Source organism: Triticum urartu, chromosome 6 (genome assembly GCF_003073215.2).
Source record: "Triticum urartu cultivar G1812 chromosome 6, Tu2.1, whole genome shotgun sequence".
Lineage (NCBI taxonomy): Eukaryota > Viridiplantae > Streptophyta > Magnoliopsida > Poales > Poaceae > Triticum > Triticum urartu.
In genome coordinates this window covers 115,674,906-115,692,194 of record NC_053027.1, presented here as the reverse complement: position 1 = coordinate 115,692,194, position 17,289 = coordinate 115,674,906, and the positions used below count along the sequence as shown (strand labels likewise).

Below are 17,289 nucleotides of genomic sequence, written 5' to 3'. Positions count from 1 at the left end.
GCTCGAGCATGCTTCCACATTAATGTGGCAGTTGTATCGCATAAGCAAAGAAGGGTTGTAAGGTACCACCCATCTATTATCCAAATTCGCTCCTCTGATCCTAACTCCACGCCCATCGTCCCTCCTCTGATAGATGGGATAAGAGTCTTTCCCTTGTTGTGTGGCATCACAAAAATCTCGCGGATAATGAAACCTACACTGTCCCTCAATCATGAAAGGACAACTTTTTTTCAACTCACCACAGGGTCCGTGCAACATGTGTTTGACGACCAGGTCATGCAGAACAGGGTGTTTCTCTTTGTCAGGTATCTCTGCGGATATCACCTTATATGCTCATGAGGGAGGCCTCGTTTCTGAAACTCCGTGACATGTACATAAGCTGCGACTTCTCCGAAATGCTTACCCTTAGTTAGCAAGTCCATCATATCCCGCTGTTTAGCCTTGTATACTCTTGCCACAAGGTCTGGACGGTCTTGTGGCAGTTGTCCAGGCATCAGATTATGGGTTATCTCCTCCCAATAGGGATTGCAAGTCATCGTGATAAAATAATCCGGTTTTCCCCATCGTTGGACTATTGCCATCGCATCCAGCAACCTCCGCTGCATCTCGCGATCACCACCAGGAAACGTACGTGGAGGCACGATTCTCTTGCCAATTTGATCACCGCGTGACTCGCCGGCAACGATGGTGTCAACAAGACCCTGTAATAGTATATAAGGTTATGGAAAAGGCATGATTTTCAAAATGTTCTTGTATTACGATGTATTGGAATAAACAAAAGCACCATACCTGGTAGAGATCAGCTCGTATAACTTTTTGATTTTCTGGCTTTGAGTACCAGTCCAGCTAGTCTCAATCTTGATATACATGCCAACCGCCCACTGTTGGAAAAGGCACCCACCGAACAAGATGATGTTAAAAAACTTCTTCCTGACCTGTAGCTTGAAGCAGTAGTACTCCCTTGCACTAACAAATTTCCTGGATTGTGTTGGATTGACCTCATTGTCACCAAAATCCTCATCTTGGTTATCCTCATTATCATCTAAAATATTTAACATAAGTACCAGTATACTGGCTGGACTCATAATGATTGACAACATAAGATTTTCTTAAGAATATAAGCAGTGATGACTGGTACCTGCATGTAGATCAGTCGCATGGTCTTCATCTGGCATAAAATTGCCAACTTGTTCCCTTTCATTAATCAAATTATCATCTGTTTGATAGGTGAACCAATTCATAAGTTTCATATTCATTTTTTATTCACAAAGATAGCAAGTATATAATAACAATTTAATAATGAACACCATACCTGTATGTAAACTAGTGACCTGGTCTTCATCTGGCACAACGCTGCCAATTCGTTCCCTTCCATTAATCAAGTTTTCATATGTTTGGTAGGTGAACGAAGTCAAATGTTTTTATTATTCTTAAAGATAGTAAGTAGATAACAAAGTAATAATGAACATCATACATGTATGTAAATCAGAGGTCCGGTTTTCTTGCGGTCCAGAATTATGCGTTGGAAATGGGGTGGTGTCATCGGGGGCCTGAACATACGGCATCCAACGATTCCAACCAGTCTCCCCACGTGGGAAAAACAGTGGATATGACAATGGGTCATAGCACCCATAGTACGCTCTAATATAGAGGGGTCGGTCTCCTTTTTTGGCATGCACGACAACACTCCTGTCAAAACAATTTTGTGGGTCGCTCCCTTCAACCCATATCGCTGCCACCTGAGAAGTCGTTGGGGCATTGTACCTACGTTGATCCAACTTGATATCTGTGTTTAGTGAGATCTTGTACTCATCTAGATTCGGAACAAACCCAAGGCTCTTGAAAGCCTCTGCATAAGGGTTCTGCTCTAGTATTCCCAGAATTTTCCGTATGAGATCTATATCTAGATCTGGGGACCTCTTAGTCCTGTGCACCAAGTTATGATCTGTATCATAAATATAGAGCTGCAAATGCCTAGGGCCATTATCAGCTGGCACCAGCTCACCAAGAGCGTGGTACAACCCCCCACATGCACGAAAGGTATATACGCCGGTTCCTGCTGTAGTGCTTACTCGACGATCAAGGGTGACTCCAAGACTTGTGAATGAGAAGTGAGAGTTGAAATACCGTATATTGTCTCGAAAATGTTTAGCATCGTCATCACCTTGACTTGTGAACAACCGTTTCAACTCGTCCGAGACCTCGGGAGTAAATAAACCTACGTTCCCCTTTTTGCAACAAAATGCAGGTCCCTCGTATTGAAACCGCAATGCTCCACAGTGGAGGCAGTCCCTAACTTTTCTAAGGACGTGTTGATTTTTGGGAAGGTTAGTGTAAACCCTATCATGAGGATCATTTGTGGGTGTTCCATCAGTGTGACGTCGTTCAACTTGGTAGGATTCAAAGTCAACATCTGTAACGGAATATGAATATTAATTAATATCTTGTTATGCAGAAAAGACGGTATTATATTATATATGGAAACTCATGATAGCAATAAGGTACCTTGGTGGGAGAACATCCTAGCTTCTTCGTCAGGCTCAACGTATTCAGTTTCAATAAGGTTTTCACCTCCCAAGCAGTCTATAGTAGACAAATATTATTTTGTAATAATTATAAGATCTCCTAAACTAAACATAGAACCGTAGATGCATTAGTGTGTACCATCCATATTTGTTGTGTTGTCATCGGGCTCCAGTATTCCATATGCATCATCGTCATGGTCGTTGCCTGACAGCATATGTTGCAAAATGGGCAAGTATCAGCGATGAATGAAAGGTATGAACCAAGATGTACTCAATTAAAGCACCATTATAATTGTCTCCGGGATTGTGTCGACGTGATGACGCAGTGGGTATGTTGTCTCGCCTCATCCTCCTTCCAATGTTTTGTATCAGGTATGTATCATTTGTGTGTAGCCAATCACAATCTTCATCAGCTACAGAAACATTGAGTGAATCTCAGTTAGGAAATCAAAGATAAGATATACAGTGTTTCATGTAGCTGGCATCACCTGTATCAAATTGGTTTTGTTCTCCAGTTGTAAGCACTGCTGTAGATTTGGCAGCACGACGGTTGTCACGTAGGCTTTGCAATATCTCTTCTTTATGTTGCTCATACCGGGCATTTTCCCTCTGCCTCTTCAGTGCTTGTTTTGCTTCTGTATAGTAAGTGTGAATTAGGTTCAAAACAACTTGAGCAACACACGTTTATGGTCCATGTACTATGTATGTGTGAATTATGTATGATAGTTAATATGAGCCAGAAATGATTACCATATGAACTGCTGCATCTGTAGGCTTGAAGTGGCGGTCGTAACACAGTCAGTTGGGAGGACTCAATGGCAGAGTTGATATTATTAACATTTTCATTGTTAGAGACGACAGTATCTGGTGTTGTTAGTGAACATGGACCATGAAGTGGAGTCTGATCACTCATTACCACATCAACAGGTATGCCTGCATCCAAATTGTATTACCAAAGTCAGTTGCTGACACACAAAAGCCGCTAGTATGTTTGGATGTAGGAGAACACATGACCTTCCACAACTGGTGTGTGTCATTGCTGGGTGATAGCAGACTGCGCACTAGGCATCTCCACAGTGTCAAAACCTGTCCAAAGGGAAAGTTAATTAACATGAATTTAGCTGTGATTAATGAAATGTATGATAAAGAACAGAGAAAATTGGGTAACCAGGCACATGGCCACGGGTGGCTTAGATGGAGTGTTGGTTCCATTTAAAATAGCGGACATAGCTTTCTTACTATCCCTTGCCTCCTTTCTTTTTTTTCAATATTGCATCCCTGTTTAGTGCATACCTCTCCCTTTCCCTCTGTCTGTTTAGTTCTTTTGGATCTGTTTTTTGACCTGCAAGGCAATGACATAGTCGGTACTTACGTGATCTTAGTAGCTAAGAGTAGGTGATATCTGTATTTACCTGAATTGTCGTTGTTCGTCAGGTCCTGAAAGGGAGTACGTACCCCACTACGCTGAGATCCAAACATATTGTCTTCTCAATGGCTCCCGTTGTGAAACACTTACTGAACCGTGCCTCAACCCAGTTTGCTATGCAAATCATGATGTACTGTAAGTATCAAATTTCCGGTTGTCAGATTAAAAGAGCAATTCCCTTTGTCTTATGTCTGACCAAAGGACGTGCAATTTCAGTTGATCTAACCTGTGCACTGGCAGGTCCGGAAGTAGTCAGATGTCCTGGAGATGTTGATCGCCAGCGGGGTGATGACACCGGAGGTAAGGCAGCGCGGCAGGTCGAGGAGGTCGCAGACACCGGGGGAGAGGGCGGCGTGGCGACGACGGCGTATTGAGGAGAGTTAGGGCTGCAAGGCGGGTCGAGGACGTCGCGGAGACCAGGGGCGAGGGCGGCCGGGCGGGGCGGAGCGGAGCGAGGACGGCGGGGCAGCGTGCTGACGCGAGGTTCGTGGCGTGGTGGTGGCGTTGATCGCGGAGATACTATTTATTCGCTGGATGGAGGTGTCATCATTGGGATGTGTAGGAGCCTGGAGGTGGGAGTCTGCCGGTAGAACATTTGCTTAGAACCATCGATCTGGTTCATGTATGGTTGATGAAACGTGGACACTTGGATGGTACTAAGTGGGTCTGATCGGACGTCTGGGGTTATCCTGTGTGCACTTTCTCGTGTGGATGTAGGGGAAATCACGTTTGGTCTTTTAATAGTAGTATAGATAGATGCAACCACAGGTTTTGGTTCGCCTTAGCGACTGCTTTTCATCATGGAAGGGGAGGGGGTCGCTAGGAGGGTTTCTCTCAACGAACTATTCAGTTCGCTCGATTGCTCCTCCTGGTGCGAACATATCGTTCGCCAGGACCACCTCCCCTGTCATCCGTCAGCCATATAGAATTTTTGTTGCTATTACTCCCTCCGGTCCTTTTTAGTTCGCATATAAGATTTGACTGAAGTCAAACCTCGTAAAGTTTGACCAGCTTTGTAGAAAAAAGTGTCAACATTCACAATCTGAAATGAATATCACTAGATGTGTCATCACTTAAAGTTTTATATTATATAACTTTAGCATGGCAGATGTTGATATTTTTTCATATAAATACGGTCAAACTTTGTGAAGTTTGACTTCAGAGAATTCTAATATGCAGAGTAAAAGGGACCGAAGGGAGTATATTGCAGGGGATTCGGTCAAAGTACTACCCAAGTGATAGCCATTATATTAGTATCCTCTGTTTTTAAATATAAATCTTTTTAGAGATTTTAATGTAGACTACATACAGATGTATATAGACATATTTTAAAATATAGATTCACTTATTTTGCTTTATATATAGTCCATATTAGAATATCTAAAAGGACTTATATTTATATTTAGGGACGGAGGGAGTACATAATATCTGACTACATTGCCGGAATCAAAGATTGTTGCAATGAATTTGGTTTGGAGCAAGTACCGATGTAGACAAATGAGGATTCATCAGGAAGCTAAAAAAAGCACTCAGGAAACAGTAGCCTCAGGACGGATCAAACCGAGTCGATCGAGCACCAAAAGATTCACACGATCCCATCGTAACGTTGTTGTGCAGTGCTAAGCCGCTAGCAAGATCCCTGCATCGATGAGTGTGGCTGTACAGATTAGAGAACTCATCAGGCTGCTGCCCGACCGAGTCGCTGCTACCTAGAGTACTTGTCCTTTTCTTTTCTTTGGGCATCGATCACTACGTAGTTGTCAAGCTCGATCGGGAGTTTTGGCTAGCTAGAGGATCGGGTCACCGCGCTGGCCGGCCGGCCGGCCTTCCGAAAGCGGCAGGCCTGGCCGGCACCGGTCGACGTCGCGCGATCCATTCGGTTGGCTGCATGCATGCATCCGGCCAATTGAGCTTCCCGCGCAAATTACATGTGTGTGGATGCAAACGGGACCTAAGCCAAAACGGACCACCCCTTCCCTTGTATGGAAAGGCGGCCTGCGGTTGTGCACTCGGTGCGTCGTCTGATTCTGATCTGGAGTCTAGACGCGAAGGAAGACGGACGAGCGCCTCAGCATTCCTATCCTATCGCGCATTCCAGAAAGATTGCGGCCTTCACCCAAATCCCCTGACCATTGTTGAGGTGTCAATCGCAAACACAACTGTCGAAGAATAACAGGATGCATGCAATGACGTGTCACCAGTCGTGGGTGTGTCACGTGGCAGTTTTTTCATGAATGTGCTCTCAATAGGCAGGCTGATCAAGCTTGAGAATCGTTCTCACGTGTTACTGTCAGTTACAAGTACTTACAGACCATGCTACTACTCCTTATGACAAGCTGTGTCACTGCATACAAAATTACATGCCGGGCCTGCAACGCCAAAGAGGCATCGTGTATCGGCCACGCTGATGCCCACCATGTTCACATCGGGAAACGCTTGGACAAGCTGCGTGTGTGACGCACACCGAAAGCTACGCGAATTTGTTTGTTCACGCGCGTCGCTGCGTGCTCACCGCTCAAGATAGTAACCCGCCTCTTGTCAATACAAGACCTGCTTGACGCGCCGTGATCACACGTACACACTCACATTGCCCACCATGGAGCAAGCTACTTACTACCTCTGCCTCTTCCTGGCTCTACTCCTCCCGCTCCTGCTCCTCAAGCTGAGCCGGAAGCGTGGCGGCGCCGTGCGTCTGCCGCCCGGCCCGTGGCGGCTGCCGGTCATCGGCAGCCTGCACCACCTCGCCAGCAGCCCGCTCGCGCACCGCGTCATGGCCGACCTCGCACGCCGGCTGGACGCGCCGCTCATGTACCTCAAGCTCGGCGAGGTCTCCGTCGTCGTCGCCTCGTCCCCGGAGGCCGCGCGCGAGGTCATGAAGACGCACGACGTCGCCCTGGCGAGCCGGCCGTGGAACCCGACCATCAAGATCATGATGTCGGACGGGCAAGGGCTCGTCTTCGGCCGCTACGGCGCCCTCTGGCGGCAGCTCCGGAAGATATGCATCCTGGAGCTGCTCAGCGCGCGCCGCGTGCAGTCGTTCCGCCAGATCCGGGAGGACGAGGTCGGCCGCCTCGTGGCCGCCATTGCGGCGACGCCGCCTGGCCAGCTCGTGAACGTCAGCGAGCGGATCGCCGTGCTCATCACCGACTCCGCCGTGCGCACCATGATCGGGGACAGGTTTCAGAGGAGGGAGGAGTTCTTGCAGGTCCTTGAGGAGGGCGTCAAGCTCGTCTCCGGGTTCAGCCTCGGCGACCTGTTCCCGTCATCGTGGCTCGCCAACTTGATAAGCGGCACGGCGCGGATGGCCGAGGAGGTCCACCGGAAGAGCTTCGAGCTCATGGAGTATGCGATCAAGCAACACGAGGACAAGAGGGCCGCGGGGGACGGAGAGGACCTAGTGGACGTGCTCTTGAGGATACAGAAGGAAGGTGGCCTCGAGGTGCCTCTCACCATGGGAATCATCAAAGCAAGTATACTGGTGAGTGCAACAGCTCCCCGGCTACTTTCAGTTCCTACTATAGGTTTAACTTGCGAGAAGCAGCAAGCATAGCATATCTTTTCCTTTCCACTTCCACGTGACTTTGAACTCAAGATTTACCATTCCATGGTTCCTTCGTTGAAAACTTAGGATGGCAACTCGATCTCTTGCTGGCATGTGGTTCTACTTCTAGGGACCACATGTCAATAAGACATCAGGTGAAAATCATCAAGTTTCCAATTGGTAATTTATATGTTTACCTGTTCTATAAATTGCACACATTGGTATTATTATTATTGTAGGACCTCTTTAGTGCCGGGAGTGAGACGTCAGCAACGACACTTCAATGGGCCATGTCGGAGCTCATGAAGTACCCGAACGTGATGCAGAAAGCGCAAGCCGAAGTACGTGGTTGCCTCAGAGAAAAGCCCACGGTGACCGAGGATGACTTGGCCGACCTGAAATACCTCAGACTTGTCATCAAGGAGACCTTGAGGCTGCATCCACCAGCTCCGCTGCTTATTCCACGGGAGGCCATGGAATCCTGTAAAATCCTCGGGTATGACGTGCAAAAGGGCACAACCGTGCTTGTGAATGCGTGGGCGATCGGTAGGGACCCTAAGCACTGGGACAACCCCGAGGAATTTAAGCCAGAGAGGTTCGAGTCTGGCATCATCGACTTTAAAGGCACGGACTTCGAGTACATACCGTTTGGGGCGGGGAGAAGGATGTGTCCTGGCATGACATTTGCACAGGCCAGCATGGAGATTGTTCTCGCCGCACTTCTCTACCACTTCGACTGGGAGCTCCCGTCGGGGCTGAAGCCAGGTGAGGTCGACATGGTGGAGGATATGGGCATCACCGTCCGGAGGAAGAACGACTTGTACCTACACTCCATCGTCCATGTGTCGCCAGTTTGATTTGCACTTCAATAGTATGTGGTCACAAATTCTCATATACCAGTCCTTTGTCTCTGACGTTGTTGAATGTCGATACTTATGATGTAATGTTAATTACATCATCAGAAACACCATTGCAAGTTTACTATCAAATTATATATATCTGATCAATTGCATTTAAATCACAAACCCCAGCACCATGACGCCAAACAAAGTGTTAATTTTGTCGAATCACTTTATTTGCAAATAAAGTTCTATCTATATTGCAGCCACCTTGAAAGCTTTCATTTGATCCATTGTATTTCAATTGACATACATGTCACACACACACCACACACACGCGCGGGGCGCGCGCGCACACACACATAGTTATAAATTATGCAACCTCCGATCCATTTTAGATGTGACATAAATGACCAGACCAGCACGTCCATGGCCGCCGCCGATAGCAAGGAATAGAAGAACATGAGAGGAGGCCGCCGATAGCGAGGACGAGTAGAACATGGAAGGCCGCCGCCGCTTGGGTCCCAAGAAGGTCACCAGCACCATCTTACCAAGTTTCGCAGCCGGTGAGCTTGCCCGCTTCGCGGAGCCGGAGGCTATTCTTCCCTTCGTCATGAAGTTTCACATCCCCAGGGTTCTTGAACGGCTGGTGAGCTTGCTGCCTGACCATGTCGTGGGAAACTGTTGTCGCCGCGGCCAGCGATAATTTAGACTAGGTTAGAATAACCTAGACCATCTTCGTGGAAATATGTCAAAATGCAATGAATCTGCTCCAGTTTAGATGAAAATTATTTAAGTTTGAATGAAAGTCGTCCAATTTGTTTAAACCTGCATCAAATTTCTTTGTTTTGGCTGAATTCCGTTTGAAATGTGACATGATGTTTGTGGTTAGCTTTGGATGACCGACTCTCATATCAGTGTCCGGACACCGGCCCGGACTGGTCGGCGAAGAGATATGGTATCCGTATGAAGGGTCCAAGTTGAACAGATGTAGTTGTATACTCCCTCCGTTCACAAATATAAGATGTTTTGGATATTTTAATACAGACTACGTAGGAAATTGAAATGAAAGAATTAACACTCTAAAGCGTGCCAATATACATCTGACAAAAATGTTAAAACGTTTTATATTTCTGAATGGGGTAGTATTCAATTATATTTATTTTTAAAAAATCACAATCAATTTATACATCCCATCGTTCTAGAGCAACTAAAGGTTTGAACGATAGAGAAAAAATAGACAACACAAAGGTCCGACCCTATTGGGCTTGCGCACACAAAAACGAAGGACAAAAAGCTCCAACATAACATGCACGTGATATCCTATTTAAAGCTTATATTATAGCGATGTTTACCACTATTTATGCAATTTGGCACACAGTCTTGTCCATCCTAGGCTTGGTCCGTGTTTTTTCTTGTTCGTTCGCTCCCATGCAAACGTAACGCTAGAGCTATATCTTGTTTATAACGAGACGGTAGGAGCTCTTGCGGGGATTGATCCTAGGATCTCGTGGTTGAGGCGTACCCCTGCTAGCCAACGAGTTACCGTTGGGTTGGTACTAAATTGGTAGGTCGAGACAAACTTGAAGAAAAAGAGCCCCTTTTTCTTTGGTTTTCAGGATTTTTTTATGCTTATGTTTTTTCTTGTTTTTTTACCAGTTTCTCTTCCTTTCTTTCTTTGATTTCACAAATTTTCTTCTTTTTTTCTTCATTTTTGTTTGTTTTTCTTCATTTCCCTCTCGGTTTTGACTGGCTTTTCCTTTTATTTTATTTTCATTGTTTTTCATCAATTTTCTTTTATTTTCGCTTAGGTTTTCAATGTTTTATACACACTTTGGTAAATGTCTTATACATTTTTCTAATACATGCTTAACATTTTTCAAATACAAGTTCAACATTTATTAAATCACGGTGGATAATTTTTCTATACACATTTAACATTTTTTCAATAGCAAATTAACATTTTTTAGCACATGGTCAACCTATTTTTCTATACGGATTTAACACTTGTTTTTAAATTGTTAACTAAAAAAAATTCCAAATAGAAGTTTAACATTCTTGGATACATGGTCAAAAAAGATTCTATAAAACTTAATATTTTTCAAATGCTTCATTAAGATTTTTCAAATACCAGCTAACATTTTTTTAATACATGGTCAATTTTTCTATAAACATTTAACAATTTTTTTAAATTCTTGATTAAAATTATTCAAATATTTATTAATACATGATCAACAATTTTCAAATGCTTGATTAACTTTTTTCAAATACCTGTTTAACATTTTCTAAATGCTTGGATTAACATTTTATTAAATGTCTGGATTAATTTTTTTAAGAAACATGATTAAATTTTTTCACACGCATTGTATATTTTTCATATACATTTTTGGTATACATGAGAAACATTTTATACATACACAATTTGAAAATTTTCAAATGCTTAGGTTATATATTTGTTTGAAATTTTTTATGTAATATATTTATTTATAATATTTGGAAGTACAAACCAAAGTAAAAGAAGAAGAAAAAAACACAAAAACATGGAAAAAAATGAGGCTGTCGTCTTCTGCGCCTAGGCCGGTCTATCTCGTGCAGTCTTTAATGCCATGGTTTCCTAGGTCTCCTATAAGCGAGACATAGGGGCGCCCGCAACCTACACACACAACGCATCTGCCATGTCTGCAAGTTGATGGTGCAACCCTATTGGGAAAGCTTTTAGATGCTATATCTTTTATCTTTATATATTCTTTTTTTCACTCGCAATTTTTATCACATGATTTTGCAACTTCTTGAAAATTCATGAAGATTTTTTGAATTTTGAAAAATTTCAAATGCATGATTGTTTTTCAATTTTAGAAACCGTTTTCAACCTATGATTTTTTTTCAAATCTGTCGAACACACAATTTTTTCAAATTTGTGAACATTTTTTATGGAATTCGTCAATATTTTTTCAAATTCATGGAAAAATATATTTTTTGGATTTTCCATACTTTTTATTAAATCCATGAACTCTTTTCAAACTCAAAAACTTTTTAAAATTCGTAAAATCTTTTTGGAACGTGTGAACCTTTTTTGAAACTCATGAGCTTTCTTCGAATCCACGGGACCCCCGAACGTTTTTTATATTTGTGAACTTTATTAATTCGTGAATATTTTTCATATTCTTGCACAATTTTTTGTTTTTTTAATTTGCAGAACTTTTCTCAAGTCCGCAAACCCTTTTTGAAGTACATGATTTTATTTTTCAAATCCACACTGTTGTCCAAACTTGCGATTCTTTTTAACTCATAACTTTTTTCTGAATTTGCCAGATATTTCAATTTCACCGGCTGTTTTTCAAGTTTACAAAAAGAATAAATCTAAGGTTGTTTCAAAAGTCATTCAGTCAATAGTTAACCGGTCAACCATGAATGGACTGAGCGAACAAAGGAGGAGAGGACCGACCGAACAACCAGCCCACGTTCTCGGCCGACCCAGGAAAGCAGCCATGCGGCCGCTGTTTTCACAAACGGGCACTATAAGCGTTGCATAGGAGGTTTGTACATGCACACCATCAATCAGTGAAATCACTAATTAAAAAAAATACTTCATTGAAAGATCACACCCATTTTATCGGGTTGCCACAAGTGGCGCCTAGGAATTATCATTTTTTCGTAGGTTCGTGTATTCAAAATGTCTTATCTCTTAAAACGTGCGTCCAAATCTCGAACCTTTTTACCGTTGAAACTCTCTTCAAGATTTTTAAAACTAGATCCCCTATTGATAGGTTTGAACGAACTTTTTTTATGAAAAACCCGAATCGAGAGCACGCGCTTTCCCCTTTTCAAAGAGGCGCACATTTTTTTCCCTTTCTGAGAGCCACAACCGTGCCTCCATGAGAAGTAAATGTATGCCTCTCGCGGAACGGAAAAAATCGCATTTTCGTGCCTCCACGAGAAGTAAATTTGTACCTCTCACAGAACAAAAAAATGCGTTTTTTTTCCTTTCCGAGGGGCACTACCATGCCTCTCGCGGAAACAAATCCGTGCCTCTCGTGAAAAACCACATTTTTTTTCCTTTTTCAGAAGGCACGACGATGCCTTTCGCGGAACGAAAAAAACGTGTTTTCTCCCCTTTCCGAGAGGCACGACCGTGCCTCTCGCGGGAGTAAATCTGTGCCTCCATGAGAAGTAAGTCCATGCCTCACGGAAGAAGAAAAAACGTGTTTTTTCAGGAAAATAATTTTTTGTTTCCAAAGGAAAAATCGGTCCAAATCCCGAGGAAAGGCGGGGAAAACGAAAAAGCCAAAAAAACTAAAAAATCATCAAAAAGCCAAAAACAGGTATAGAAAAAAATTAAAATCCGAAAAAAACACGCAAAGCGTAACACGTGGCGGCGGCTAAGAGCGTGCCAAGTGGCGCGCTCCCAGCCACCTCAGGTGACTCTTGCGGGGGCTCCCGAAGAAATACTCTTCGATTAGCCGCTCTCATCAATCAGACAAAGACAAAAAGGGGGTTGGTGGGCCAAACGGGCCTCATCACATCTATGACAACATTTAGATTATTCGCAAAAAAAGACAACATTTAGATGAGAACTCTGTTTGTGGTCTGTGAGTAATAAAGTGTGGCTTTGTCCCTAAAAAAGTTGTAATCTGGAGTTTGTCTTAGAAAAAAGTTATACTCCGGAGGAACACCTTAATAAAAAAATTTGTAGGTGAAAGGAATTTATTCCATGAAGAACAATGTCCATTTTTACTCCTGTGAAGAAAATGGGTGGTTTGCATTAACCCCATGAACTTTTTTCAGTTCACTTAACCCCCTAATCTAACTATCGCGTTCAAAAATCATCATTGGTGGGTTTGCGCGAGTGATTTTGCTGACATGGACGAGGTCAAAGCAGTTTGTTGACCAATGGGGCCATGCTCTCCCTTCTCCCTCCTCTACCTGCCACATCCACGGTCGCCAAAGAGCGCCCGAGCTTCGGTATTCCAGGGGAAGACCAAAGATCTTGTGCGGCAGGTCGGCTAGAAAAACTCAAAAGAGAAAAAAGTCTCGTCAATCTCTTCATGCTCGTTCCAAGTTCGAAGTACCGGTCGACGGCCACCGTCATCGTGCACGTAGCGGAGGAAGCACAGAGACACGCCAAAACATTTGGAACATCTGCCTCGTTGCCCTTTTCAACTCTGCCAAATTCATTGTGCCGAGCCACCCCAATCGAGCATGGCATCGTCATCTTTCTCACCACTGCCGCCAGCCACCACGCCAAAATTCACGATCACCGGCGCGCCCCCGACCTCCACGACCCCTTTCTTGACCCAAGACCACCTCACACACTTTCTAGACAGCTTCTCGGCGAGGCCCACGACCTGAGCCCCTTCCAAGCAAGCCTGCGCTCCGGCTACCACCTTCGGCGTCCATGGCTTTACTGCAGAGCACCCTCGGTCTCCCTTCCTACGCCAGCACCCCCTAGGTGAGTCTCCTACTCGTCTGCAACTTCCTCGTTCCCCCCCTCATCTTTATAGCCTACACGCGTCGCGTGTCACCCATAACTGTGATGTAGCCACCGGAGGTCCTTGTCGGCAATGCTCCGGACCCTCTCGAACATGCCCAACTCCTCAGTTGGATGCGGCGCTGCTCCCTAAGCCCATAGGGCCAAGCCCCAGTCCAAATGGACGCCTGGACGACCATTCTGTGCGTCACCGTGGTAGCAACGACAAGGGCGCGGGCGTAATGGCCCCAACTGGTCAACAAATCATTTTGACATCGTCCATGTCAGTAAAACCACGTGTGCAAACCACTAATGATGATTTCTGAACAACATTGGTTAGATTATGGGGTTGAGTAAGCTGAAAATAGTTCACGGGGTTATGACCCATTTTCTTCAGATGGAATCAAGCTACATGAAGGACCATCATGTATTGAGGAGCTTCTACCTCTCAATAGTAACACGACAACTATATGACCATATGTTAAACATGCCAAGCCCTCCCGGGAGTGTGGCCAACGCCTCTGAGGAGTCAGCCTGGACAATGATTGGGCCTTAACTATCTTGTATCGTCAACGCCGTGCCCTACATCAAAGAATGAATCCGAAACATCATTGCAGTTAAATAAGGTTAAGTACGCAGAAAATATGACACTTTCATGGTGCCTCATAAGGATCATGCCCGCGTGTCGTGGTACCGTGAGCAGCCAAGAAGGCACCGTCCACTCAGAGAGCTACTCGATTTGCCGGCAACAGAGGCCATGGCAAAACAGAAGCAATTCTCTTTTTTTTTTGGAACAAGACCATTGTCCATCATAGGCATTTTTCCTTTGATAATTACGTTAATGCTAAACATCCTTGCAAGATTTAGCGACATCATATAGCTCTGCAGGAAAATCGACTGTGGCTTCAGGAGGAGGGACGTCCTTCCCATGAACTATACCCGATCGCAAATGACCAGAGCCGCCAAAAACGAGCATCCCTCACATCCTCCCTTCCAGCACGTTCAGAATCCAGCCGTTGCCCGTATCAACCAGCAGCGAGCTCTCATCAAGTCCGAGATCGCTCTTGCAAGACCGCATGTGACCATGGCACGAAAACCCAACTGAGTGGTCAGTTCCGCTGGCATCGCTTTCTCTCATAAGCTAGCCGCGACGCAAACCCGCCAGTTTTCATAGCCAGGAGTAGAACCTGCTGTCGTTGTTGGTACTACCCCATGCGTGGCCGGTCACATACTCACATGAAAGCGAATCACCCTGCGCACCGAAAGCGACCACCACCACCACCCCAGCCCTTTGGCCACATCGTGCAGCGGTAAAATCCCTCTGTACAAATTTGGCACTCCATGGCTAAGGCGTTATCCTTCTTTCATTGCCGTTGCTGCAGAATACGTGCACGACTACACTTCTACACTTTTGCCTGCGTACATTTTGGATCATCTGGCCCATAAAACGGGTTTCCGTTTTCCTAATAAAGTGCTGGCTCCATGTGATATTTTTTGAAATGAGCTTTCTAGCTAGGATGACTGGATGACCCAGCCACCCACGGCACAGGTCCTCGTTGCCTACACAAATCAGCCATGCGACGAGATATGTCTGGTCTTTTTTTCTGAAAACATTAAGCTTTATTGATTAGAAATAACAGTTACATCATCAATAAGAAGAGATACAATATCAACCATGGGCTCCTCAAACCAATCCTTAGTCGCTGAATATTTCGCCTAGCAATTTCATGAGCAACTTTATTTGCTTCCCTATTACAATGTTCAAATCTAGTAATAACAAAATCGCAACCCATAAAATAGCAATCATCGAAAACTGCCGTCGCCGCTCCCGCCGATTGTCCTCCATTCTTCATCTATCAATCACTTCCGTATTATCAGAGTTAACAATAAGGCGGTTGCACCCCGCCTTCTGTGCTAGGGTAAGGCCAAACCTCAGTGCCAATACTTCTGCCGTTAGAACATCCGCACACCAGTCAAGTCGCCAACTTCCGCCAACAATGAACCTTCCTTTGTCATCTCTCAGGACTGCCCCCGCCGTGCCTCTAAGCAGATCATGGTCAAAGGAAGCATCAATGTTTAGCTTCACAAAACCCATAGGAGGTCTAAGCCATCCCCCTTTTTTACTGATCGTCTTAGGGGAGTTTGCTTTAACATAATTTGCCGCTATAGCACGGGCCCCCATCGCAGATTGATATGCATCTTGAGACTTTCCTTCATGAACCAGTTTACGTCTATCCCACCATAAATACCAAGCTGTTATAACGATCAATTCACGTGCATTCTGGAGTCCCAAAACAGATATTTCTTCCTCTGGCATAAGTAATAAAAATTCAAGAACTGCCTCTCCTGCCCGGTCAACAACACAGGCTCTATTGATCACCTCATACAAACCCAAATTATCCCAGACCTTTTTCGCCTTCTGACACAGAAACAAGACGTGTTTCGTGTCTTCTAGCCCTTTTGAACATGTTGGGTAGATGGGAGGGACCTTCACATGTCTATTGGCGAGCGTAACACGACATGGGAGTGTTCCATGCAATGTACGCCAGATGAAGATTTTTACCTTTGCCGGACAAGATAGCTTTCAGATCTTGCTCCAAACAGGATTAGCATTGGATCTACCCATACCATACATATATTGTAATTTTCTTCCATGCTGTTTGTTCCATTCCTCCCAATAAGCCGATCGAACAGTGAACAAACCATTTTTTGTGAAACTCCAAGCAATGAAATCCGTCATTTCATGTATCGGAAGGGGGATTGCAAGTACCCTTTGAGCGTCAATTGGCCACAATGTTTGTCTCACCAAGTCTTCATCCCAATAACTCGTAATTGGATCAATAAGATCAGAAACCTTTGACAAAAGTTGCCCCCTTCTAGGAGTAATTATTTTCCTATTTGCACAATTCGGGATCCATGCATCTTCCCAAATATCAATTTTTTGTCCGTTTCCAACTCGCCAGATATAGCCGTTCCTTAGAGAACTAACCCCTGCCATAATGCTTTGCCAGGTGAAAGAGGAACCCTTCTTTAGACTTGCATTCATTAAATCGCCATCCGGGAAATATTTAGCTCTCATGATTGTGGCACATAACGATTCCGGATTATCAAGCAAACGCCACGCTTGCTTGGCTAGTAACGCCAAATTGAAACAATGTAAATCTCGGAACCCCATTCCTCCTTGTTTTTTTGGGACACACATTTTCCACCACGCCATCCAATGCATCCTTTTCTGATTGTCCTCATCACCCCACCAAAATTGCGACATTGCGTCAATGATTCCTTTACAATTTTTTTAGCAATTTTAAAGACGGACATAGCATAAGCTGGAATAGCTTGTACAACAGCTTTAAGTAGAATTTCCTTTCCTCCCGCGGATAACAGCTTCTCCTTCCATCCACTAATTTTTGTAATAATGCGATCAATTAGGAAAAGAAAGCAATCACTTTTGTCCATGCCCACATTTGCAGGTAAACCCAAATATTTATCAT

General features: G+C 44.4%; 1 protein-coding gene and 1 long non-coding RNA gene across 2 annotated transcripts in view; both read left to right on the top strand.

The window, feature by feature from the left end:
• Nucleotides 1–3,999, top strand: part of LOC125512097 — a 30,211-nt gene extending 26,212 nt beyond the window's left edge. The window contains exons 2-3 of the long non-coding RNA XR_007285210.1: nt 3,378–3,452; nt 3,960–3,999. This is a non-coding gene — a long non-coding RNA (uncharacterized LOC125512097). The remainder of the gene's footprint in view (nt 1–3,377; nt 3,453–3,959) is intronic.
• Nucleotides 4,000–6,512: 2,513 nt separating this feature from the next.
• Nucleotides 6,513–8,481, top strand: LOC125516253 (desmethyl-deoxy-podophyllotoxin synthase-like). The gene is made up of 2 exons (XM_048681738.1): nt 6,513–7,429; nt 7,732–8,481. The coding sequence occupies exons 1-2, from the start codon at nt 6,548–6,550 to the stop codon at nt 8,347–8,349; spliced, it is 1,500 nt and encodes a 499-aa protein (XP_048537695.1). The 5' UTR covers nt 6,513–6,547; the 3' UTR covers nt 8,350–8,481.
• The last annotated feature ends 8,808 nt before the right edge of the window (nt 8,482–17,289 follow it).

What these genes read in the sequence shown, in the direction of transcription:
- LOC125516253 (XM_048681738.1), top strand. Translation starts at nt 6,548, where the DNA reads ATGGAGCAAGCTACTTACTACCTCTGCCTCTTCCTGGCTCTACTCCTC. An exon ending in TCATCAAAGCAAGTATACTG is followed by an intron (nt 7,430 to 7,731) that starts GTGAGTGCAACA and finishes TTATTATTGTAG; the next exon opens with GACCTCTTTAGTGCCGGGAG.